The sequence below is a fragment of the Haliaeetus leucocephalus genome, unplaced genomic scaffold, assembly GCF_000737465.1.
Source record: "Haliaeetus leucocephalus isolate CR32 unplaced genomic scaffold, Haliaeetus_leucocephalus-4.0 Scaffold450, whole genome shotgun sequence".
In the NCBI taxonomy this organism is placed as follows: Eukaryota; Metazoa; Chordata; class Aves; order Accipitriformes; family Accipitridae; genus Haliaeetus; species Haliaeetus leucocephalus.
The window spans coordinates 13,720,771-13,748,386 of NW_010972886.1; the positions used below are offsets into that span (position 1 = coordinate 13,720,771).

The 27,616-nt window shown below is 38.6% G+C and overlaps 1 protein-coding gene across 4 annotated transcripts in view; it reads right to left on the reverse strand.

The window, feature by feature from the left end:
- Positions 1 to 27,616, reverse strand: part of PLCB4 (phospholipase C, beta 4) — a 94,668-nt gene that overhangs the window by 35,856 nt on the left and 31,196 nt on the right. For 2 of the 4 annotated variants that reach the window (XM_010574813.1, XM_010574815.1), the window contains exons 11-26: positions 27,206 to 27,416; positions 26,469 to 26,562; positions 25,737 to 25,816; positions 25,190 to 25,274; positions 22,589 to 22,679; positions 21,581 to 21,676; positions 19,958 to 20,058; positions 18,178 to 18,213; positions 15,366 to 15,507; positions 14,637 to 14,721; positions 14,292 to 14,416; positions 12,224 to 12,275; positions 9,834 to 9,936; positions 7,907 to 8,071; positions 4,880 to 5,084; positions 442 to 530 (exon numbers count right to left, since the gene is read on the reverse strand). In XM_010574813.1, the coding sequence (XP_010573115.1) occupies positions 442 to 530; positions 4,880 to 5,084; positions 7,907 to 8,071; positions 9,834 to 9,936; positions 12,224 to 12,275; positions 14,292 to 14,416; positions 14,637 to 14,721; positions 15,366 to 15,507; positions 18,178 to 18,213; positions 19,958 to 20,058; positions 21,581 to 21,676; positions 22,589 to 22,679; positions 25,190 to 25,274; positions 25,737 to 25,816; positions 26,469 to 26,562; positions 27,206 to 27,416 (1,760 nt within the window). The remainder of the gene's footprint in view (positions 1 to 441; positions 531 to 4,879; positions 5,085 to 7,906; positions 8,072 to 9,833; positions 9,937 to 12,223; positions 12,276 to 14,291; positions 14,417 to 14,636; positions 14,722 to 15,365; positions 15,508 to 18,177; positions 18,214 to 19,957; positions 20,059 to 21,580; positions 21,677 to 22,588; positions 22,680 to 25,189; positions 25,275 to 25,736; positions 25,817 to 26,468; positions 26,563 to 27,205; positions 27,417 to 27,616) is intronic. The other 2 variants (XM_010574814.1, XM_010574816.1) reach the window with 1 other exon arrangement.

Genomic DNA, 27,616 nt, shown 5'->3' on the forward strand with positions numbered 1-27,616 from the left:
AGAAACATTCACATAATAATAAATTAATTGTTGTTTTACCTGTAGTATAAAAGTTGGGGTATGGGAAATTTCTGAACTTGCTTACTTTAAACACAATTAAGAAAGTTGCAACATACTTTCAAACAACATTATATTCAGTCAAGTATTTGTAACCTATTTTAAATAGCTACCTATTAAATATGGCTCCTTTCTCATTTCTTAAAATTTCTACTTCTAAGGGATGTATTAGTACGATCCGTGAAAAGTCAGTTAGTGAATGGAATTTCAGTACATGTTAACTAACATAAGCCAATGTATTTCAGAGCAGGACAAAGAGGCTTATACTTGAAAATGAGAAATTATAAAGTAACATGCATTGATTGGAGAAGGACCAGTTTACTTTAAAAAAAAGAACATAGCAGGAACATAAATGGGCTGTGTTTGTCACTAAGTTCTACTTACAGTTTCGATACCCATAGCCCTCATTTGGTCTGCTCTTTTTTCTGTGATAGACAAAAATTTCTTTGGATCTGATAAAGCATCCACAATATCTGTAAGAGAAAGATAATCAACTTTTTATGATCTTCAGAGGCATTAGGAAATTAATCTTTTACAACAGCTTTATTCTACCCCTGTTGTTATGAGCCATGGCTTGCAACAATAGTCCAGCTTTCCGTAGTGAACTTGGCAGGACTGAAAGCACTTATTGCCACAGCGCTTGAACAAACTAGGAACATGAATCAGTTTACAGTGCACCAAGGGAGTGGTATTAATCCAGGTACCTTATTTAGGAAAAATCCACTGACTCCATCAGACCAAAGTTACCCTAATTTACTCCCAGTTGATGACCCTAGAATTTGAGACCAGAATGGGAACTCCTGAGCCACAAAGCACTAACAACTTTGTCTCCTGGTTATTCGAAGGGGTGCTGACTGACTTGGGACTGCAGGGAATTATAGAAAATGCCATTGTATTTGCTAGCTAAATAGCAGTTTCAGATGGGTGGCTAAAGCAATCGGAGAAATCTATTCTCACTTGCCTTTGTGATGCTCCATGTCTGGATCATGACAGGCTGTGAAATGGCTTTTCTGTGAACCATAATGACCAGTATTTGAATCTTGCACATGACACAGTACAACTAGTGGTATCATAGCACTACCCAGCACTGGATACTGTATAGATTATTGGACTTGTTTTCCATATGTGGTGATAAATGTGCAAGCACAGGTTTACAGGAAGACAAAGACACATGAATCTTTACCATGCTTAATTTCAACAGCCAAAGAATTCACAAATGGCAAAGGAGGCCCTCCACAGCAAGAAATGATTTTACAAATCAAACTGATTCAGCACCTGCAATAATAATGCATTCAGAGACCCCAGCAGTGATCTGCTTCGATCATCCCTCTGAAACTTTAACTTCACTATTATGGAGAAGAGTCACTGGTCTCAGTTAATAAGCCTTCCTTGTCAGAGCAGTAATTGAAGAAAGGAAGTCTGAATGCTGCAGACCGACTGACTCATCATTCACTACAAAATACTGTCATTTAATTAACTCGGATTTTCTGTCATAACCGCTAGGAGGACCATGGACAGTGCTTCACTTGCAAGAAAGCTGTTTCTTTGCAGAACGCTGCAAAGCCCTATGTTTGGCTGCTTACGAGTAAAAGACAAATGCTTTTGTGCCCTTATATTTTAGATGGTCTCACTAGCACAATAGGCCATTATTTCTGCAATGACAGTTCTGACACTCACGGTTTTCATCATCATTTGAATTTTGCCCATGTCTCATGTCACCTCTTTGGCCATTTTCCAAGTGAGCTTACAATGATGCAAGACAGAGAAGCTGGTCCACTGACCAGGTCTGTAAACATATCCAACCCATCAAAAGCTCTAGGAAGAAACTTGCTGTCCTTCTTGTGCAAACTAGGGGCTGGACTATATCCTCTCCCTTCCAACCTAAATTGTTCTATGAAATGTTCCTCTGAAGTCACCGGATGCATTTCTCAAGCCAAAAAAGCACAGACAGGGCTCCCATTCCAACAAAAGTTGTGTTAAATACATGGCATTACCCTTGACAGCTTTTTTTATCTACACAAACAGGTTGTCTCCGATAACTGTAGTGACCCAATGATGTCTTCTGAAACTTACTTCATATACACAAAAACCATGTAGAATTTATTTTCAGCCATAGCAATGGCCTTGTAGCTCAGCACCATTTCCCCTTTCCCTAACTTAGTAAGGGTGTCTTTTTGTCCTTGGCATGCACTCTTCAATGAAAATCCAGGACTACCCTGCTAACATGATGCGTCATTTGAAAATGGGACCTGATTATCACGAGCTTCAAGGTAAAAATGACTAACATGTTTGGGAGAGCGAGACCTTTGTAAATTGTATTACTAACCATACAAGCGCATCACCAAAGGCTCAGAATTTCTACAAGGGGGATGTGACTCATCACGGCTACTCACATTGTCATTCGTCCTCTGCTTACATTTTTCTTTCTCCCCAGTGAGGTAAGGTGGGGGGTGGGGAACAGCATTTTGTAGAATAATCACAATTAAATTTAAAACTAGGAAAATAACTGGAAGAGTACATTACAGAGGACTAACCAGTAACCTAAGCAGCCATGCTTACTTATGTACAGACTTCTATTATAGAAGCTTCTCTTTGGAGAATGCTACTTCATTTGCATTAATTTGTGCCAGTATTGTGGTTGGGAACAGAGTAGCTGATGCAAATAAAGCACAAGAAATTACTGTTATATGAAAAATAAAATTATGTATCTTTTAAAGCCTACAATGCATTTCCCATTCTAATTATTATTCGGTGCAAATTTTTAAATCTTACTCATACAGGGTAAAAAAAAAAAAAAAAAAAAGAAAGTAGGCAGCTATTGAATTGAGCTATACCTTTCTACGGATTTGCTAAAACAACCACAGAGATCCTAATGATAGCTCATAAAACAATGAGAGGTTCACTGCAGATGCTAAGTAATTAAAAAACACATGCCAACAGAATACTAATGATTCCACCCAGTGTCAAAAGTTATTTCCCAGTTGTTCATCATGCTGTTGTTCTTTATGGATAAGAAAAATGCACGAGACACATCAAAACTACCTGGGAAGGGAGAGGAGAACTAATAATTGAACTCATTTAGTTCATGTTAATATGGAGTCCGTTTTTCCCAACACTGACAGTAAGCTATGACAACCAGTTCTCTCATTCTAGTAGCATTTTACTGTAATGATACTGCTACTTAGGGGTAGCAATGTTTTTCTGTCCTCACCTCTACCAGATAAGCCATCTGTAGAAACGCTGATAACGTAGTAGATCAACCAGTACCGAACTGCACACAATTTGCAAATTCTAAAGTGGTGTTCAAATTCTCCTTGTAAAACAAGTCTTTCACTTCTGAATTTGTATAACACAGTTTAAAAAAGAAAATAAAAAATCAGAAGCATGTCCTTAGTTTAGAAAATATTTTAACTGAGTCATCTACTGTCAAAAGCTTAAGTTCAGGAAAGAATTAAAGCACATGCTTAAATGTGTCCCTTAGATTCATGGTTCAATTACTGCCTTGAGAATCTCAAGCTTAAGCAGAAGCCTACATTTGTCTTGAGTCAAAGTCCCTGAAGTTAAATACTGCAGATGAAACATGCTGCACAAAGGCATGGTAGTACTCCAAGACCTATGGCAAAACTCCAGCTGACTTGCCAGCAACCAGGATTCCACATATGAACAACACAAATGTTTCTGTAAATGCTTAACCTTTTCCATGAAATATTGGTACTGAAGTCTAGGCCTGTTCATTTTTTTTAAAGCCTAAATAAATACCAGCAAACATAGGCTTGAAGATACGCTATCTAATATGTTAGGTAAGCCTTCCCTTCCTCCGGTTTGCACTATGGAAATGACACTCAGAGAAATGGCAGTAATTTCTTGCATAGGCAGCAAGTTTGAGATAATTTTTGCAAAGAGCAAAACATCATTTTTATAAATAATGTTTCACCAATCAGCTTTAAGGTGAACTTCATTTCGCTGCAAAGTCAGAGCACTAACATTTAGCGCGATTTCTGTTTTACAGTTTTAAATGGTTTACGTATTGTCTAATGTAGAAGCAAATTTCATCTGCAGTGAAGAAAACATTTCCCAGAGGTACACCCTCAGGGTGAACTTACCCATTACACTGATTTAAGTGGTGTAATGATTATTCTCAGCTGTTTGTTCCTATCCACATGTGGCAATCTGCCACTGCTCAGTAAAAATGACCGTAGCCCTGCCAACCTAATCACAGAAATGGCTCAGATTAAAAATGACTTTCCTGAAAACCCAAAAATAATTAAACCACACTAAAACCATATAAAGTTGGGAGAGAAAAAATGCAGAAAGGTTTCAGATGCTGAATTATCTCACTGTCCATTTTAACAATATGCCAATATTCTCAAGAATACAAAAGTGGTTTTCTTTGAAAATATGCATGTCTAGATTCTGCATCAGTTGTACTTCTAGACCAAACAATATAGCTAAAGTACGTGTTAACTCTACAAATATTTATGTCAGAAAAAATGTAATTAAAAAAAAAAAAAAAGACGACGACTCTTCCTAAAATGTCAAGAGAGAAAAATCAAATTGACCTAACTTGTATTAGCTTATTTTCTCTATTATTTTGTCATTTAACAGATAAATGTCATTATCATTAACACTGAGGCAGGCACTTGGTCTGAAAGTTGATTTCTTAACTGAATATGCAGGGTTTCCAAGGAGTTAAAACACTAAATGATTCCAATCTTCCAGCATTGTGTGTCTGCTTCCGGCTGCCATACTGATACCACAGTACTTCAGTACCTCCACACCAACACTCAGGATCTACAGCACGCTGAGATACAGGTTATCTCACCTCCAAAACCATCAGGCACATATGTTTTAAGCACAATGTTGCAGAAAACCGTTGGAAGAGAGAGTGGTTTGTTGCCCTCATTCCGAAGGGAAATGTGTCTGTAACCTGCTTGCAGACCATCCAGAGGCAGGATCCTCTGACCAATCAACTTATTATTGTCATCATACACTGCTATTCTCAGGACAGCAAGATCAGGGAGAATAACCTGGAAAGCCATAAAATGAAGAAATTCAATGACACTAATACAGGAGCACCCTCCCCGCCTCCCATGTTTGAACCATTCAGTTTGTATGCCAGACTATCATCACTGTAAGATAATGTCATTCCCTGCAAACTGCACACTTTATCTTTCCTATAAAAGCTTTTTTTTATCCTAAATGGGTAGATTTCAGAATATGCACATCCTGCAGCTTACAGTTACACTAGCTAAATATTTTGCATATTTATTTTTCGTTACCAAAGACCGGTGACATGGATAAGGCAGCAGGTAAATACTACATGGGAAATGAGAGATACAGTAGCAATTGAAGAGTAAATAGTGCTGGATCAGGAAGAATTATGACAGGAAGGTGGGATTTGGGAGATATCCAAAAACGCAATGAAGAACGGACAGAGTGCAAGCGTAAGCTGATGGGGATGCATGCTCAACTATGGGCACTGCAAAGGGAAGAAGCAGACAGAGGAGGGCAGGACAGGGTGACAGACCTGCTGAAATGGTGTGCTGCCAGTAGAAGTGGGTGTGCTGTACTCACAACATGAAAGGTACATGGTATGCATGGTGTGCAGGGATGCTGCCAGCTATCTGCATCTGTCAGCCCCCATCTGGACTGACCAAAACAGTAACAAAAAAATCGCCTGCCTTCCCTGGAACAAAGGTGCTGCCTCTGTGCACAGAGCAGTGAGAAGACAGCCTAACCGAGACGTGCAGCTTCTCTGCCAGCCTGCCTCGACTATATGCTGGGAAAGGTCTTCCCACTCCTTCCTTACCTGGCTCTATTCATCAACGCTTATGGGACAAAAGGGAAGACCTAAGTAAACTGCGTCTACTATCTTCCTTAGACCTTCCCCCTGCCACTTTTGTTTTCAGTCTTAGAGGGCACAAAATAAAGTATACTTTTGGTCTCCAAACCCACCTGAGCTATTCACGGATATCCTGCTCTACTTGATTATAACTTAGCACTCCCAGCACAGGTTACCACCAGCACTCACCCCGTCCTCCCCCTTACACAGAGTGACAACACAGAACTTGGGTTAGAACGACTGAAGCTTTATTTTAATTAAAATATAAACAAGAACACGTGACAGAAGAACAATCAAACACATTACCTGAGAGCAACTGTGTAGGATTAAACATCAGCTTGAGGAGAACACTGTAACCCAAATAGGGCAGGTAAGATCTCTCCTCTACAGGCCACAGATAGCACATCTTTCATTACATGATGGGCTCTGATATAGATTTGCTAGGGAGCAGGACTGGGGACTAAGTAGCTTATCATTCCCTCTCCACTCATTTGTTCTATGGTATCCTGGCAGGCACTTCCACCCTCAGGAAATTTTAGCACTCTGCACCCCACACCTTCATTTCCTCCAACTAGAGTAATTGTTCCTGCTGTGTTTATGCCACTCGTCTGCTTGGTCATTAATGTATGTCTTGATTACAGTGCTAAGCCTGATATGATAAGGGCCTGAGATGAAGAAAAATAATCTCTTGGCTGACTTACAGTATTCAAGAGAATGTGCGAACATGTAATTGTTCATTGCAGAGTACAGCAGAAAGTCTGAGGAATATGGCATCAGCCACTGTACCCATGCCATGACACACAGGTACCCCCCTTTTAGACTGAAGCTGTGTGCACCCTGCAGTTTATGGGACTTTTGATTTAAGAAATCAGAAAGCAGCAGATGCTGGCCATATGGTGAGCAAGCCCTGGGCAGCATGACTGCCTGTCATTGTACCTAAGCATCTTCCCTGTACCTCCTCATATACAGAGGAAAGCACTTGAAGTCACACTCATTCCAGAATATATTTGAGTCCAGAAAAAACCTCTTGCATTAACTACATTTCTATTAAAAACTGGTTATACTATTAAAAAAGCAGATTATGTAGGTAATATACCCAAGTGTGAAGTGTTATTACCACTCGGCAAAGTCTGTCCCTTTGGAATAAAAGAGCAACAATTTTGCATGACAACAAAACAGGTGTAAGCAAAACACACATTATCAAAGACGGCACTGCTAACACATGTAGTCTGGATGAAACTCCAGCCAACAGAAAAAAAAATAAAATATGTGTATCATATATGACTGAGGGATAAAACCTGAACACGGACGACTGATCTCTCTCTTTAAATCCCCCATACCAAGAAAAAAGGTTTGTTTTTCTTCTGTTATTAAAGAGAAAAAAAATAAAGAAAAAGGTACATGATGCACATGGACTACTGAAGGAGGGAGCTGGCAACATGTCTGAGGAACACAGCACCCTTCCAACTTTTCCATGTAATAACATTGACCTTAGCTTTGGATGCAGCATCTCACCTGCCCTCTGGGCTGAAGGAACAGTGCAAGATAGCAGCCACTGCCAGGGCAGGGAAGAAGAAATCTCCAAGGAAGGATGGTGTCCACCAGCGGGGGCTCATTCTGAGCAGACTGCATACCTTGAACACAGGCATGGCCACGGAGGAGGTGGCTACCTCCAAGTGGGAAGAGGAAGCAAAGGGAAGGGAAAAGCCAAACAGAAACAAAAAAAAATCATGTGACAGCTACAGAGGTTATCCATTAGAAAAACAAAACAAAGCAAAATTTAAAAAAAAAAAAAACAACAAAAAAACCAAACAACCTCTTGAAAGCTTATTTCAGCTTCAGATTGTTTACTGTAGTAAAAAGGAACCCTACAAACCCTTTTTCATGGGAGCAGTACTTATTCATGTGAGCAGCCAGACTGAAGCAGGGAGGGGTGGCTCAAGTGAGCAAGTATGCTCATGTGCAAAAGGGCTGGCAAACACAAACTCTGCTTTCCAAATATCCTACCTTTCGAAATACAAATGATTCTTCATTGTAAACAGGGTTCAGACCATTGTTCATCACCATGCGTGTTCGAAATTCTTTACGTATCGTATCCGTGGGTAAACCATACATATCCACTTCTACATACGTACCAATTTTTTTGTCTGATAAGAACTGACCAGATATTACCTGCAACATAATAACAGAGCAGTAAGGAAAAGCAATACAAAGCACACAGCATTTTATGAATACTGAAAATACTGGTATTTTTTTATTGACAGCAGTCTGAAAAATACTTTATACAGAACAGATATATTTATTTCATCATATGAAAGTGGCATATTTAGAGCTAAAATTGCTTCTTTAGAAAAGCTTTTGTGATAAGACCTTAAATACATCCTTAATTTGAAATGATTGCACTCAGTGTGCTATGGTATTAACACTTTTAAGTCAGTCAGCCCAATTAGCCGATGTCTCACAGATGCGTTCACTATATTAGTGAAAAACACTGCATGAAACAACCAGATTGGGCACTGCTATTCTGCAACTTTAAACTTTCTGTTCAGAAGCACTGCCATCTATTATATGTCTTGACAACAAAGAGGTGAAAGGAAGCTATTGCTCTGCTTTCGCTTAGGTAAAGGTTTTAAACTAATCATGTCAGCCTAACTCCATACTACGTGTCTGTGAAGTGTAGGATGCTTAAAAAGCAAACAAACAAAAAACCCACATGACTCCTCTATATTGTTATGTATATGAAGATTTGCTGCAATTTTACTCCAAGTCAAGATTAACCTAGCCACAGCAGGTGATTACTCCAGGGAAAATTTTTACTCCATCAAGATAATCTAATAAAAATACAGCTAATGTTTTCATTACTATGATCAAGGATCGAATTAAAAAAACCCTGAAACACAATTTCACAGACCTAAGCTCATTTCAAGTCCTTTTCTTTTCATGATCTAACATTCTTCCAGGGAACACTCTGGATAGCAAATCTGAAAAGTTACGTGGCTGAGGGGTACCATCACTGGTTTCGGTCTACTCACCTCCTTTACAACAGAATTTGTACAGAATTTTATACTAGTTTTAGTCACACAAGAAGAGCAAGTGGCAAAATATGTGATCTAAGAACTATCTCTAGTGATACTTCAACTCATGTTCTCACCACCAGATCCCACTTTATTCTTGGAGGGATTGTACTGTCATTAACATTAAAGAAAAACAACATTAATAAAAAGTTTTTGTTCTTCTGAAGGTGCAAATGAAACTTAGTTAAATATCTAGAATGCACAATGAACTCTTGGTCGGAGAGAGTTTGAAATTTCCATGCTGCCCATAGAAAGCGATAACTGACAGCTTAAGTTTTTTGTTAAGCTGCACACAGGGTATTTCAGCAAAGACAGAGTATCAAGTCACAAAACAGGTTTTACAGTTGTCAGCCTCCTTCCAAAATGTGACACCTACCCATGCTTTAGAGCTACAACAGAAGTTTTATGGACTTTGTAACTCATAGATAACTCCAAAGTAAGGACTTCCATCACATGAACCATTTTTCTCTACTTATTTTGAAAATATTCTGTCCATGTGTGCTTACATTCCTTCATGCTCTATGGTGATAACTGATGTTTGTATAATTTCATACTGTCCACAGAAATGAACTTCACTCATTTATTTATTTTTGTGTGCTGATGTTAATTCAAAAAGAGCACGAGGGGGTTTAAAATGCAGTGGTAATGTGTAATAACAAACCATTTCTAATTCTATCATGTTCCACTCAGATCAAGTAAACATAGATGTCTTAGCTAGCAATATAAAAAAAACAATGGAAACAATCTGATGAAATCCACACAATCCGAACACATTTTCTGTAGATATCCTATTTCTGTTGACATTTAAATGTGATTTTGGATGTGATAACATGACAGAAGTTTGTCTATTGTTGTTTTACCTGCACAGAACACGTTGCAGCGATTACACCATCTACAGGAGTTTCAGAGAAAGGGTCAAATGTTCGATCTGGTCGTCGCATGAAATCTGGTTTAAGTAGATACCTTATTTCAAGAAAAAGAAGAAAATTATTCTCGTGTGGAAATTAAAATTGTATTAAATACAAATAGAGTGGATGTTCTAACTTTAAACAATGAACTCTTCTACAGCACTGTAAAATACAGACTACCATTTGAGCTGCAAGTGTGAGAAAGTAAAAGGAAATATTATAGTTGTCTAGAATACAGATATATGTTAATTTTAATTTTGAATTACCAGCTACTGAGAGATGAAATCAACCCTGGATTTCAAGATGAGTAAATGTAATATAGTAAAGAACATTTCAAAATAATTTTCAAAATTCAGCAAGTTATCATATAATAAAAAGTAGATGCTCTCATTTGTTTTAATTCTTTAACACTGGAAAAATACAGAGGGCTTATTCAGTTTTATTTTTTTAAATTAAGCAGTTCCACAGAGTCAAGACTCGTACAATGAATTTCAGCTTGAAGCTAATTTTTTCATCTCAGTTGTAAAACCTTGGGGGAAACAGCTGATAATGTCAGTGCTGACAGATTGTTAATTATAGTAGCATGAAAGGTACTACCATAATAACACTTACAATACATCCCTGAGGACTATACACTGGATCAACATATCAATGAAGCCAATACGTGCCCTGATGAATCAAAACCCAAGGATTCTGCCATCAAAATGAAGTAACAGTTGGTCACAGAAATGCTGTCCTACACATGACAGGGGTTCTCTTCCACTGGTGGAAGAAAACATGTAGACTGGAATCATCTTGCTAATTCTACAGCCCTGACAGACAACAGCTGCTAGAAGATTATTTTTTATCCACCCTTAGTCTCTCTAGTGAATCACTGGTACACAACGTTATAAAGGCCTAGACAGAATTCAGAAATAATTAAAAAATGCTGGAAAAATTCCAATGGAAAGAATGTCAATGTTTTCTCCCATTTTTTCACAATGTGGCTTCTGTTTAGGAAAGTAATATTTCTCATTTTTCTTATGTTATAAATCTGTGTGATTTTATAATATTATATTAATTTAAAGTACATTATGGACAATAGGGAACTATCAGAAACATCCTTAGCCTCTGCTTCAGGCCTGCTGAAATAAAAAACACTGAAGCTGGAGTGACTCAATCTTGTTTCACCAGCATGAAAACTGTAAATCAGAGAAAAAAGGAGTACAGACAGAAAGGAATGTAATTTTTTTTAACTTTCATTGCCCTGCGTGTTTTCTGTGACTGAAACAGCACCACATTTATAATGCATATAAAAATATACCACTATATTACTGTAATACCAGAAGACTTAGATAAGAATCAAGGAATTTAGTTGATAATGATGCCTGTCCTTCCGAGCATTGGGCAAGAGTGAATAGGTGCTCTTTTACTAGGCTTGTGGGTCAAACAAGAAAGGAACCATACTCTGCCACAAAAAAACCTTTGGTTTTCTTCTATTTTTGTTGTTCTGACTGAAACGACCAGAGACTGCACCTTCGTCACTCCCAACAGCCTCTATCTAGCTGGAGAGTTCACAACCAAAATAAAAGCATGAAGTGGCAAAGCACTATGTTACCCATTCTGCAGATGAGGAATTTTACCAAGCTTCATCTACTCAGATTTTCTTCCTGAATAAGACTTGCATTAGTAAAAGAGTTGTTTCTTCCCAGGATGAGTGTGCAGATTTTAATGTGTTTCTGGACTGTCATTTCCTATAATTCATCCAACTTCTCCTTTCTCTTGATGTTAATGATCAGCCTATCCTATTAAGCTATAAACTCAACATTTGAGAAAAATCCATCAACATCACTTGAGCATCCCTTTTCATGAAAAAGTCATGAGCAAGAACTTAGAGAGATGAAACACTTCAGTATTCTGTGTGAAATCTGCTCTCCAGCTAAAGTACACAGATTAAAAAAATGTTCCCTATGTATTAAGACTCAACCTGTCCAAGTAAATTTGGCAATTCTGTGAACTGTGCAATTAATCTCCATTCTGAGGCATATCTTCAAAGAAAGATCGAGAACAGAAGCTGAAGATGTATTTAAGTAACTGTGTATCGTATTCATGATCTTCTTCATAATTGGTACACAAAGCCTCTTCTATCTCATCTTTAAAAACTGGGCATAGTTAAAAAGCATATTCAGCAGAATAGCTCCTTGCAGGGGATAATTCTCCCTGAATTCTGCTAATTTCTACTCTTCACCTAGCATCCCATTTTTCTTTTGTAACACATAATTAACGGTGACAAAATTTTATTAAAACCATAGCAGTAAAGGATTCGGATACACAGTGACAACAGTTTAAATCATATCACTCACCCGCATGATCCATTATATTCAAATTTTCCTTGATTCAACTGCATTGCTAAATCTGTCAAGAGAGAAAAAAATTACTATCTTTCCTTCTAAATAATGCAGATCATGAACAATCCTTTTTAGAAGAGAAAATGACTGTTTGTCCAGAATAACCAGCTTAAATAAAAAATAAATTTAATGCATATGAAACACACACATCTAAGAAATAAAAGGAAGCAATAGGAAAAGTTCACATTTCTTCACAGTAATAAAAGCTTTATCAACCAAGCTGCAGTCTATTCTGTGCTTAGAAAACAGTCTCTCCCTGAATTCAAACACACCTGACAGGCAGAGAAGCATTAGACTGTTGTCACGTTAAAGTGCCTAGGATGGGATTTCCATCATCTGACTGTTGGTATCTAGAGTATAGATGTCTTCATTTCTGCTAGTGATCTAGAATCACTTTGAATAACGGAGGCATACAGGCACTTTAACAGTGCAATCAAACTCAGCCTAAGGCAGACATATAAAATATACCAGATGAGACATCCTAGAAGTATGTATTTCTCTACAATGACCATTGACAACTACCTCCGATGATGCTCTCTGTATCCTGACATCTTAAAGAAGGTGAGATGACTATCACACTGTTTTTCTATGGGCTTAATTGAATAAAATACCACACAAAGAAATCACAAAGATCACAGAAGCATTGCTTAGTTTCAATATTTAAAGCATCTGAGTTTTATTCAATGCATTATTACGGCACATGTATATAAAACCAGATAGTAAACACATAACAACCCCCTCCCATCCAACCCTCTCCCAGACTTTGTAAAAAACCCCATGTTTTCCTGCAGGTTTCCAATTACACTAGAATACAATATCCTTTTTTAACGATAACACAGGTATTCTCTTGCCCAACGGACTCTACCTTCAAAAAGGAACAAAATCTTTTCTGTATGTTCTCCGTTACACAAAATACAAGTTTCTCATATGATCATAACAGTTATTATTCACTTTACTGGACAGCTTTAACTTGTATTTCCTCAATTATTCTTCAGCCTGACAGCACAGCTGGATCATAGAAGACTAATACAGGAAAGTTGCTCACTTCCAATTATACAATTACCACTCTTATTTTGCAATATAAAGGGGTTGAGAATGACATGCAGTGGGTAGAGGCAGTGTTAGGAGCAGATTGAAGCTTGCATATCTGCTCCAACCTCCATATTGTGTCCAGTGGAGTGCTTTACAAGCAGTGTATTCCAGTACAGCTTTCTCTTGCTTCCTCAGCTAGTGAAATCAGTGCAAAGCTTTGCAGGACAGAACTCAGGGTATGATCATTAGCAGTGCCTGCAGTACCAAAGACACCGTTCGGGGGGGTGGGGGGGGGAAGCAAGCACAAAAACATTATCACAGCTAGAAAAACAAAATGGAAAAACTGGTCTGTTACATATACAACTGCAAACATTCCTAGATTAATTAAAAAAAACCCAACCAACCAAACAAAAAACCCAAACCCCTACCCTGTTAGTTATACTCACACCTTCATGGAACAGGAACAATATATCTCCTCTCAGTTTACACTGTGGAGAGGCATTTACATTCCCTGGCATCATTTTCTCAGCTGGGATTTCAGACCCCGTTCTCTGATGCTGAACACACAACTCTCTAATACTTCACAATAACTGGTCTAGAAATGCATTTGGCACAGAGTCATTACTTTTTACCATCTTAATTTGTACACTCCAACTTTACTTTGCAGACATGCACCCAACTGTGCTAAAGCTGTGTTTTGTGAAAACAGTGACTTCCCTGTAATTTACACTTTTTATTAATAAAACATTATCACTTACGTGAGAAGTTACAGTACTCTATTATTTTTCCATGAAAGGGGACTGAATTTTCCTTCTATGTACGGCATTTTTATTGCTCCTCGTCTTACGCTTCCATAATTCCACCCCACTGTATTATTTAGCCATATGCCTGTTTCCTCAAAAAATGCCAGAAGCAAATCCATGGCATCTGTTTGAGAGTTATTGCCCAAGCCATTCTTTAGGATTGAGGTTCACTGGTCGTTGCTGCCTACCTGGGGTCTGATAGTTCAGTGAGACCATCTGGCAGCCAGCGTTCCAGAAAATTTGAGGCATGTAATTACTGGAATCCACTCGGCCTCCCTTTGGGTATATCCGACTCATTTGTCGTTTATTATAACTGTATAATTAATCAAGGAAAATGAAATAAAAACATCACAGAAATGTATGGTCATATCCTGGTATCTTCAATATTTCTTACGTTAATCTTACTATTTTTCATCCTATGAGCTACTTTCCCTTTTCCTTTATGGACGTGGAACACTGTAAATCTAGAAAGATAAGCTTGTTGTTTATTTGTAGCATTAGTAGAGAAGTGATATGAGGAGGTGAAAGGATACTTCACGAACTCAATGGCATGGGTCTTCAAATATCCTAGTCCAACTGATTCATTGAAAGAGGACATATTATGATGAATATTACGTTCTAGAAAGACAAGACAAGACATTTTAAAACACTTCTGTAATGACAAATCAGAATTCAAAATCATGCACTATACATAATAGCAGGATATAGCAAATTCTGGTCTGTTTCCCCTTTATCTGTCACTCACAGGATTAAATTATACTGAAGAGAAACTTCATAATATTTCTGACTTGCTTTTTTCTTGCAATTCCTGGGAAATCAACAAAACTTTCATTTTTTGTTTAGGACAAAATTGTTATTCAGAGCCTGGGTTGTGTGGCTAGATAAGGCAAAGTAACATGGTAAATGGTCTAGTGTGAAATATGAAAGCATCAGCTAACTGCTGATCACTGTGACAAATCACGCTCACCTTACTTTACAGAAAGATGAACTAAAAAAAGCACTTTAGTTGAAAGGGCATAAAGAATATAATCAACCTCAACAGCTTCATATTCTCCCAGTAATTTAGTGACTCCGTGTGGATGACCAATGGAATAACATGCTAACTTTACATTCAAGGAAACAGAGATCTGAAAATATACTGATAACGGTCATTAAACTACAAAAGTCTTATGTCATTTCTAAACTCAGGAAACGTAGAGATTAAAAAAACTACCTAGAATAAGCAGACAAATACTTCTATGTCATTCAACCTTTTATGTTACCTTCTGCTACATCGAAACCTTGAAATTTTACAGGTTGAGCATAGTTGACCATTGTTGATAAATATGGATGTATATTGGTTGTGGCACCTACATATTTGTAAGATGCCATCCACGCTTGTTCATCTTCAACAGTTACTAAACCCTGAAAACACATTAAAAAGAATAATCGCTATTTGTGTGTGCAAACACTATTGTTGGAATTTTCAAATGTGATACAAAATTATACCCAAATCTGCAGAAAGTTAAAGAAAGTGCAAATTAATACAAGAAAAGTGGAAATTTAATGTCACAAATTAAGATTTATTTTCTTATTGATATATGCACCAAACACTCTCAATGTTACAGGATGCATGCAGGAGGACTGATGATAGAAAAACTCCTAAGCAGTGGGTAAATATTACATGATGTTAGTAGGATAACTTTGGGATAAAAGATAAATATTACAACAGACTCAACAATGGTGGGACATAATGATCTACCTTTGTCAAATAAATTCCTATGAATTGTGATTTAATACACATTTTCTGATAGCAACTGCGGTGGGGTAATGCATGCTTGGTAATGAGTAGAACTTTTTCAATATCAAAACACCAATAGGTTCAATTGCTAATCTTTACTAATAAAAGCAGACCAAAATATAGGGATTGCAACCTTCATTGGAGAAACACGTCACACAAGACCAACAAGAGAGACAGTACCAAGCTCATACTGCTAGCCACTTAAAATGATAAAAAACCGAATCCATCTTTCACATAAAGATGCACTATAACAGAACTTCAAAAGCTTTCTAAAAGTATCTCATCTGCTAGAAGCCCTCAACAGGAAGTGCTTCTCATGTGGATCTACACATCCAACTTTTTCCTTTCCCTAAACCAGTTTGAAACGCATACTTTTCACTGAAAGAAAGGAAAGAAAATGAAAGATCTCTGTCAATCTAAGCAAACTCTGCAAGGCTTACTGTTAATGGCATTTTTCCCACAAACATTTTTGCTTGTTCTCCAGTGCCCAGTTACCAAACTGGTGAACCATTACCAAAAAAATCTAATGTATTGTAGGCTGACAGTGAACTTCTGCAAGGAAGTACTAAGTCTTTTCAAAAATTACAGCTTTTTATTTTCAGAATGCAACCTGTGTTTGTCAGAAAGTTCTCCTTCGTTATTGTATCAGGAAATAGTCAATAACAGGAAGCACTGCAAAGCCCTTTCTCATGGAAGAAGAATGCAGTTCACAGAACCTACACTACTGCAACTCATTTACTCAGGAGATGGGAGAGTAAAGCAAATGTAAAACTACTTGCTCGTATTATGGGCACGTACCTCTATGTGCTGTACTGTGCAGACACATTTAAAAAAACAAATTCCATGTGAAGTGAAACAATTTATGCCTTGATATGATAAGACAATTATAGTCACAAGGAACATCATTTTCTGACTGCATAGAATAGCTGAGTTATCAGAATGAGTCCAGGTACACATTGTTTTACATGCATTTTAGACTGAATTAAACTTCCAGTGGCCCATGAAATCAAACTGATACCATATTTTAATGCTGATCACCAGGGCTCAATCCAACTGCTTTTCAGGAATCCACATATTGAGGGTTCACAGATCTCTCCCCTAAATAAGCCAAATGGTACATCCCTTTATTAGTAAAATACAGACATTGTTACTAAGTCAATACTTGTTAATAGAGTTTTGAACAAATTAAGGCCAAATTTCTTCAAAGGAACTAGTCCTTTTCAGTGTCTTCATTTTTGGAAGGCCAATAATTCAAGAAGAACTGACCACCCCTCTTCTAAAACCCAGGCTCTTTCAATGTGCTTCTTGCTGACTGCTGAGAATTGCTAATCATAGTTTACTATCTTGATCCGTAAATGTCTAAGTAATGAATCACAGTGAAAAGGAAGTCAAAGGGGATTATGCATTCCTTAGTGCCAAGGCAATAGTACCCTGCAGACTATAGCTGTATGACTGCATTACTGACAAGCTAGCTCTAAGACAATGTTCTAAGACAATCTACTGGTCATTGATTTTATCTTTTTTACTTGCAGACCCATAATTTTTATAGTAAATGGGCTATACCCTTTGCAGCGTTCACAATTTTAAAACTATGAATTAGAAAGGGTAAGGATGAATGTCTCTTAAAGCCTACCAAAACAAAGGAATAGTTACAACAGCACACGACCCTGTTAGGGGCTAGAGAAAACAATGGAAGAAAGTTGATCTCTCTACATTATTTACACCTCCCACTCCTCAAGAAAAGAAGCAGAACCCCCTTAGAAAACAACACAGACTGAAACAAAGTGTGGTTAGGAACAGGAGCAGCTTTAATGAGAGAAGAGGAGGAGGAGGAGGAGGAGAGCAGAAGGAGGTGGGAAGAGTCTTACAGAAGGGATTCCTGGGAGAAGATGAATGCAGAAGTCCCAAGGGAAAGCAAAAGGAAGAAAAAGAGAGAGGAAAACAAAGTGCAGTCAGGGTAAGGGAAGAGGAAAAAAAAAGAAGCAGGGATGATACATCTCAACACCATTCAAAGAACTGCTGTTTCCCAGTGCATGACATTTGAGACACTTCTAAGCAGGCAAAAGCCATGCACTCCTGTCTGTCCCCAAATTTTCTGACAGCCATAACCCCAGTATAAAAGTACAGCAGAAGAAACCCTAGATGACAAAAGGAGGTAGAGTCACTTTCAAAAATACTCTGTAGGTGCAGTGAAACTGAGCATAAAATTGTTAAATCACTAAGAATGCATGGTAAGAAATATGTATGTTATATATAAAGTAATAAAATAAACTACATAACATCCTATGTGTCACCTTTTTATTGTTTTCTTGCTCAGAATCTTCAACAGCCTAAGGGAAAAAAATATATATACATTACCCAAAGAAAAAGCAATAGGAAACACTCAAAGTAAGGAAAAAAAAAATCCTCAAAAAGTTAATGCATTTAGAAAAAGTATACCCTTTTCCACCTTCCTGTGTGGCTCATCTGTCCCATACACTTGCAAAAATTTGCAGTTTATTTCAAATTTGGGTATACAAGATATGAAATTCCAACAGCTAGATAGCAATGGGAATAGGAGGGGGGATGCCAGACAGTTAAGTCCAAACTAGTGCTATCACTAGATGCTGGGGACACAAAGTTTCAGAGAAGAAAGAAAGAGTGACATACCCAGACAACACAAAAGATCATCTGATCCGGATAGGCAAACTGCCCAGGCTCTGAAAACTTCAGGGTTAAGACCGCTGTAAACTGTGCTTTCAATGTCCACATTTGGAGAAGGCCTATCTCAAGACGTTATACACAATGGGACGGTCTGCTGTCTATCTTCAATTACAAGTTGCCACTACTGAGAATCTTAGACAGATAAATGTTGACTTGGCACTAAACGTACATTCCTAAAGATCGAGTCACTGATCAGCAAAGAAGCAGAGAAGTTACCCAAGGGCATATGCTGAGGATGAGTGACTAATCTGAACATCCTCCCACCCCCCAACAAAACCAAACCAAACCAAAAACCACCAAACCCCAAAACACTCAGGTAGTTAAGGACTTAGTAAGTGAAACCAGCCCTAGAGCAAAGAAGTTAAACAATACTTCAGTGGGAGGATTCATAGAAGTCCTGAAGAAGCAAAGATGTTGACTTGAAGAGAGACCAAGAAGGCAGGTCTGATGTCTCGGTGATAACTGCTAGAGACATACTGCCCAGGGCAATCTGTGCTATGAAGGATTTTCCATACCTCTACTACTGTCTGGAGTAAGATCCAAAAGCAGCCAGGCAGGAGAAAAGTGGCCAAAATACTTGAGCGACAGAGGAGCATGATCTGATAAGGTACCCTAGCACTTGCATATGTTTGGGGTTTTTTTTTTTCTCCTATAACAAGCAACTATAATGCCTTCAGTGCCAGAAGGCACTGAGCAGGCTTAGTTTTGAATACCAATATTCTGTATCTAATTACTGTCAGGTAATATTCAAGTTACTCAGCACAGACTGATAAACTGTACTAAATCAGGTATGAGTGGAATAAAGGGGACTCTTACTCTGTCTGCCAGCTGGGTCTCTGGTATAGCCCCACTGCCATACCACCCCAATGGGGAATGATTGCCCTATTTTGCCTTCACTGCTGTAGGTAGAAGGGAGAATCTACCCTAAGAGTTAATAAAAAATGACCGAGGGAATCCCTGTAATGAAGACACAGGATGCAACCTTGCAAAAAACCACTGTTGAGTGAGGAAGCCGATATTCGACCTCATATTAGGGCTCTGCAACTGAGATGCAAAGTAAAATATCAGAGGCAGGAGCAGGAAACTGCTTGCTGCCTTTAATTAGCATTTTTTATCAAATCCTCCACTTGTATACTGTTTTCCTACATACTGATTCTGTTTCCTCAATGAGTATTCTACGTGAACAAGCAGAGAGTATTTTTGGCTACAAAATTTTGTCTTCTTATGAGCCTAAAGGTTAGGAATCTGGTGAAGATCTCGGGTTTGATTCTTCTGACAATATATGCTGTGACGCTTCCACAAAACACAGTGTCTTTTACACCTACCTCCACGGAAAGCTTCCAAAGAAATATATATAAGAAGCAATCCCACCTTTTTGACACTGATGGCAACAGCTTCTTTTTGACTGTAATCATCTACAGTAAGGTCACTTCCAAATTTGTACTCTGGATGAGCTTCTTCTTCCTGGTCAGCTGCACAGAAAAGAAAAAGGATCAGTGCAAAAACCAGCAACTGTTGGTTCTGTGTGAGACATGAGGCATTTTTTAAAAACAGAAATAAAATCCAGGGTATCAGATTCCCAAGCATTAGTAGTAAATTACAGCTAAGGCCTGAGATTCTTACAGCTTTGACATGGCTAGTAAGAGAAACTTTATTTACTGTATTTTTGAAGGTATCAGTAATTTGCTTAGCAAAAGTGTAAAAAAACCCCAAACCAATAGACTTGGGGAAATAACAAGAAATGATGACAGAGTTCTTTAAATAAAGATGTAAAAAGCTGCTGGTGTCCAAGTTTCTCATGTGCATTGTCAGAGTTTCCTTACGTGCCCCTACTATAGAGAATCGTTTTCATTTGCTTTTAAGGTGATTTTCCATTAGAACCTAGTGTACTCAAAAGAAGCTAAAAAGGCCTCTTACAGACACAAAACCATTAATCACATTATTCATATGGATTTAATCAATAATTTTAGAAAATACTTATTTGAGCCTCTTGGTAGTCTAGCACATAATTAATAACAGCACAATAAGAACACTATTAGAAATAAGCATTCCAATGGAAATCGGCCTGCAAAACAACAGAATCTCCTCTGTGGTCCTTGATCACCTGAAGAAAGATACTGAGAGGCCTTGCCAAAAAAATGTTGTACTTCAGTCTTTTTTAGCATTGCAAGGACAGATACCAAGATTTGGATCACAAAGAGAATCTTTCATGAGGACCTCTACTGACTGCAACAGCAGTGGCTTTGTACTAGTGAAAAAAAAAAAAAAAAAAACCAGAAAAGAAGAAAAAAAAACCAAACCAAAAAAACGAAACAAGGAAAGGACCAAGGGGTAGGCTAAAGTTGGGTCATTCAGCATGACATCGGTCACAGGCCAGTACCTTGGTTCAGACAATTGCAGGCAATGCATGATTTACCTCTTCTGAGGGTGGACATTTAAAACAGGCAAGGTGAATGTCTGTTTTTCTCTGTTGGCCATAAACACATTCCACATCACTAGCTCAGAGCTAGATGTTTATGCTGAAGATATCTGAAGTTTGGCAGAAAAAATCCTATCCCTCATTTTATCCTTATAAAGTATAATGCAATAATCCAATCTAATGTTGACACAAGTATTAAAAATAGTGACAAAATCTGTTTTCAAAGCAAAGATCACAGCTTCCCAGTCTCTCACACACACACATATACACACAGTGAAAATCTGACTTGGTTGCTGCTCCAGTATGACTTCTGAACAGTAAGTGGAAGTTAAAAATTACCACTAGTACCACCAACTGAACTCACGTTTCTACCACAGCCTGCCACAGAGCCAGGAGCAGCTGCAGTATGTATCTGAGATGAGATGGTAAGGCTGGAGCTCTGTATAAATGGTCCTGCACTGAGCCCAGACTTACTGCTGCTGCCACAGACCACAGGCATGTGGGTAACGTGCTCGTGCCAGTCTACTGATTTACCACAGGCAATGTTTGAGAGCCCTCCTCTATGAAATCCTCACCACTTTCTATTTCTTCTTCATTATCATCCTCTAGGATATTTACAGGAGCAGAAGTTTCCCCAGCCTCCATCATCTTTTTCAGAGCATCAAGCTGTTCTGTTAATAATAAAAATAAATTAGTCATGACATGAACAGTTTGTAGCACAAAGAAATACATGAGAACAATCATAAATGATTCTCTGATCCCGAGAGCTACTTTTATTTAATGGGTTCTCTAAGTTTTCAGTTAGCAATAAAATTTTCCAGAGTACGAGCATCATTAGACATACACTGTTGTTAGATCTGAAAAGCGGTCAGTAAGGGCTGTATCCAAAGCTCACTGAAGTTAAGAAAAACATTTCCATAGACTTCAAACATCTTTGGAGCAAGCATATTACTTCTTCAAAGAATAAATAGACAGCTGTCTCTTTGGTGCTTGATCTATGCAAATGGCGGCAAAGTGCTCGGATTTTCAACTGTGTTCCCATGTGCATTTCAGTTACACAGTATGAACACAATCATGTATGACTGAAGTCAGTGGAAGGTCTGCATCCTTATTTTGAATGGAGAAGGACCAGGGTTTATCACTACAGCCATACTGGAAACTAACATAGCAACATTATTATTACTGAAAGAAGATAAATATCAGAACTGGCAACAATAGCAAGAACAGCAATTTGAAATTCCATTTCATTTTATGCTTATCCTGGAAAAACACAGCAATGCAAACATACCAGAGTAGGCACAATTTACAAGGGATTTTATCTGCATTATGTTTTAGCTCAACAAGCAATCTGATAAAAGTCCCAGGATTACATTTCTAGGTCTGTCTACACCTGTGCTGCATGCTGATATCAAGGCCTAGGCTCTGGCACTCATATGAAACAGAAGGGCAAACAAAGTGTCATGTACATATAATTCATATTCTTCCAACGCTAAAGTACAAGCAATTTGGAAACTTTAATAACAAAGTCTATTTGTATCTATCTGGACTTTTGTTTAATTTAATACTTGACAAGCTTTACTTACTTTTTTCTACCTCAGGTTTCAACCTTTTATTCTTTATGAGAATCTTTCTTCTGAGGTCATTAGGTGAAGGTAAGGCTTTACCTGGATCAAGCTGTAAAATAATTTCAAGAAAAGGCTTAATAACACCTATTTGGCCTCTTTGCATCCCTATTTGGGATTTTGACTTTAGGGAAGCAATGGTAAGGGGCAGCGAACAAGCAGTGCCACCTCAGGCACAACCCTGGGAGGTAGTATGACTGCAGTTACGTTGTCTCCTCTGCTTCTTCCCTGTCCCGTGGGAAAGCTGTGTTCAGGTAAATGTTGCTGGCTGAAGCCAGCACACTGGCCTACGTCATCCTCAGCTTCACTGGTCAAAACTCTCTCCTGCCTAGCAGTGGGCATGGATGTGACCTGCAACTCTTCCTAAGAGAATTTCCTACTTTCCCTCTCTCCCTGTGGTTCACACACAATCCAAGTTACAGTTTAGCCCATTATCATTTGATCTCTAAATAAGTCACCTTTTACGTTTCTTTCAAGCTGTAATAATGCAAGTGAGGCAGCCCACACATACTTACAGAGCAGAAATGGGCTGGCACTGGCAAATGGAAAACCACTCAGTCCTTAGCTAGGTAATGAGGACTATTTTTGCCAGTAGGACTACAGGGTCACATCTTCTGTATTTGTGAAGGACAAATGGCAAGTTTCACATACACAAGGAATCACTACTAAAAGGTTTGTTCCAGTTTGGGGAAGGAGAAAAAATATTATTGAGAAAAGACGAAGTCCAAAATCCTCAGATTTAAGCACTAGCGCATCATTGAGGCTAAGAAACAGAGATTTGGGTACAGTAATTAGCACCCTCTCCACCTCAGGCTTGCTAAGAATTTTATGCAGGGAGTTGTTGGTATAACGGACCGCGGTTTCCAGTGAACCAGAAGTGATACAGGAGAAGATGATATTTCCAGGACTAGTAAAAATTCTTAGAAGAAACATTCAGATATTCTTATCCTTAAGCCCAACTCTGAGCTATACAAGAAGCAGCATTCTAGACGAAGAAACAAAAGAACAAAGCACCATGACTTAAAACCAAATAAAAGCAGCAGAAGTGACAAATAACAACTGAGCAAAAAAACCTGAATCAACCCAGCACAACGCCCCACAAGAATGGGTGCAAACCTCCTTGCAGGAGGGTAATGATTATCCACAACCACCAGGCTAACTCAGTCACAGGAGTTTCAGCATGTTGGTTGAAAAGAAAACACAATTGTTCCTGAGAGCTCTTGGGTTCTAATTCCACTAGGTGTCAGTGCCGCAGAGCTCATTTATCCCCAGGCTTCCAGAATGCCAGTCTGCATCCCCAAGCAAGGGCGTAGTTGGATGCCCATTTGGACAAATATTTGCTTTTACTTAAAACCAAATCTGCTTCAGCCAATGCCATGTGTCTCAAGTCTGCTCTCCTTAGTCGACTAGTAGAGGTACCAGAAACCAAGCACTCGTAAAACACACATTTCAAGCTCCTCCTGCCACCTCTGCAACATTTGCTTTGTGAGCAGCTAGGGACTGAATTCACCCTTGAGGAGGAATGGACACAAAATGCAGAAGGCTCCGTAGTGCTACAGACTACAGGTAGCTGAGGCTAAATATTGGGCCCTGAGGTAGCAGCATGGCAGCCTTTGGCCAGCTCTGTTTTAGGCTTCCCTGCAAGCTGCTGGAAGCTGTCATTTGTGAGGAAATGCGGCAAGGTGCTACATACATTACAGAGGAACACTACAGAGGTAGTTCTCTGGGATGCACTTTTCAGGACAACAGCCTGATATTCACCAAACCTTGTGTGTTGCTGTCCCTGCAACATGCAAGGAAAGCCAAGAAAAGCACAGCTCTAGAGATGATAATGCCAGGAGCCCCCTTTGCCAGGGTCACATAGACAGGAGCTGACTGGTAAGGCAGAGTCCTCTGCTGTGGTCCCCCACAGCACTAAAGAGCACCTGCAGGTTTTGGGTGGCTGCTAGCAGACAATGAGCGCATTGCTCAGGAGAGTAAGGAAGGCCTGGAGAAGTAGCTGCAAGCACTGGGTAACAAGCTATTAAGTCTCAAATATTGTGTTTGTGAAGAAGTGTCTGTTATTATCTCCTGCCATGTAGGAGAGTGAAGTGCATGCAGATTATAGTGCCCTTGATAGTCCAAATGAGACTGCAGGGAACTCTTCATGCTTAATTTAATTCTTAATGCAGTAGAGGAGGCCACCTACACTGCAGGATCTGGAGCATGAAGCATGCAAAGTGCAGCTGAAAGAAGGGGTTTCCTCAGCTGAGACCATGCAATTTATAATTAATTGGTTTTCAACAGTGACTGGCAATTTCAGAGTTACATATGACCTGCAAATACAATGTATGTGGTGTATTTTATGTAAGTGCTGATATTACGTCACACATCAAGGGGATGGACTTCCCCAGGCTGCTCACCAGAGCCCTGCACAGAAGAGATTAAACAAAACAGATAAGGACAAGTTTGTAGCACAGGACTGGCAGTGAACAGCACTATAGGTGATATGATCCCAGTTTATCATCTGTTTTAAATATAGCTAATATAAAAAAATAAAAAGACTGGCAGAATATAACATACTGGATGTGTTTCTAGAGGCTGCTTCAACAGGAGATCTCCAAAAAGATCTTCACAGTATTTTGACATCTTATACTGTTGATATTTGCTGGAAAAGATGATGTTGGTTAATTTTTAAACATAAAAAAGATACCACTATTACTCAGCAAAATAGAATAATACTAAGTAATGTAGACATCCCAAATGATATGCTGCCCACTTTTTCTCAACTGAGAAATATCACTTTACTGTAATTATACTGTCAATAAAAGTCTATTTAATAAGACCAAAAAAGTAGATTAACTGAATCCCACACAGGTAATGGAACATCCAAATACATTTCACAGCTTTACCACATATAAAAATATTGCTATTACTAAGCTAGATAAAGATTGACCAGTATATTCAAGTACAGTCTCTTTCAAGTGACATTCAGTATACCTGCGTATCCCTACACAATTTTCAAGTACACTCAAATTATAGTCATAATAATCAAAATATAGTTTTGAGCTGTATCATCTCTCTCATACTTTGCATTATTAAAAAAAAAAAAGAGGGGGGCACCATATACCTGCAGTGATTTTCAAATGAAAGAATGACAGGATACTCTGATGTAACAAATGCTGTTTCCTTAATGGCTTGAATTACATCCTATAAAAAATGCAATAATAGGATTCAAATTAGAACAGATCAAATCACAATCATAATGAAAGAGATTTATTTGTTCTCCACCCCACCCTGAGAAACACAGAGCTGAGTCTCAAATGTGCCAAGTGAAGCCAGAACTAGAACAAACTGTATGCTCATCCTCTGTTCCCCCGCAACATCCTGGACTCAGCACACAACAGGTACCTCACTGCACCTGCAGCAGCGATGGCAGGGATCACGAAGCCATCAATGCTATCCCTGGATCTGCTGCCATCTTCTCTTACCAGGGAGAATTGCTACTCCCAGAATAACTCCTGCATCTTCAGGCTTTTTCCATAGCTAAGGAACTTCTCAGACAATGGAGAAGATATTTATTCTGTGGTACAAAGAACCACAGAATGTGAAAATATGGGGCAAAAGAAGGAAGCGTGCTTTCTGCAGTTTCTGTGGAAAGGCAGATGTAACACAGGGGGTGTATTATGCGAGTCAGAAATAAGCCTTAAGATCTGGGAACAAGAAACTGTGCCTATGTGATTTGTCAGTCTGTCACAAGGGAGCAGCATCTGGGTACTGAGGAAGGGAGGGTGCCCTGCATGGATTCTTGCCTGGGGGTTCTACTGGGGCTTACTGCCAGGCGTAGAGATCAGGCATCTACCTTGAAAAGAATGTCTGTACACATTGCTTTTCCATGCGTTATTATTGGTTCTTGGTCTTCACCTTTGCCATCCCAACAGTCCAGCTCAACACACCTAAAGACCCAAGAAAAATGATGTCAGCTTCCTTAGTGTTTCAGTACAGGCGAGCTACTTGGGACACGTTCTGAGCAGTGATGTTCAGAGCAGTATGTTACGAAGCAGTTTGGGGCTTTACACAATTCCTTTTAAGCTGCATGTGTAATTTCAGACTGCTTTTATAACTTTTTTTTTTTAATAACTTTTATAACTTATACTACTTTAAATATGGTATGTGTGGGTCAATATATTTACACCTGAACAATAATGGTTTTAGCTCTTTTAATTTGTTCTCTTACTCAGTTAATGGTGACACATTCCAGTATGTCAAGAAACTAAGCAGGAAATCATAAACTGATTCTCATTTCCATATAAACTTCTTAATTACAAAGCAGAAAGCCCTCTGAAATTCTTCAGTTGTCATTTTGACATCAAACTTCTGTTACTTTTCTCACAAACTCTCTCCTGACATCAATTTCTACATTCCACTGCCTTTCAACGTTATTTTGTGAGGAAAAGTATCTTAAATACGTATATTTTCATTTACCACAGTAATATATTTATACATCCAATTATACAATATATCACCACCAAGGTATATTATGTAGGTTTAAAGTATTAGATTCACAAATATTAAAGGATGTTATCTCCTGCTCCCAACCTGCATCCAGCCAAAAGCACTTGTCTGTACATCTCCACCGAAGACTTGCCACCAAACTGCCTGCCTGTTAAATATGTATTGTGAGAGGAGCTGATGAAATAATGAGCCAAAGGATGGTCCATTTCTTGATATAATTCCAGACGATCTAGGAAAACTGGGGCATTTTCATCTGACATCAAGTATCTGCAAAACCCATCACTTGATATGACACCTAGAAGGAAGAAGAAAGCATCGTAAATTGCTACTAGAAATTTATAGCTGGCAGGAATCAAACTGTCTCACAGAGCAGGAACCCTAGCACAAAAGCTATGTTTAAGCAGGCTTCTGCAAGCAAACAGAAGCTCTCCCCTTCCGGTGCTCGAAGCTGACCAGCAACTGTGTCCCTGGTGCAAAATCTGCCACTGTGTTCCC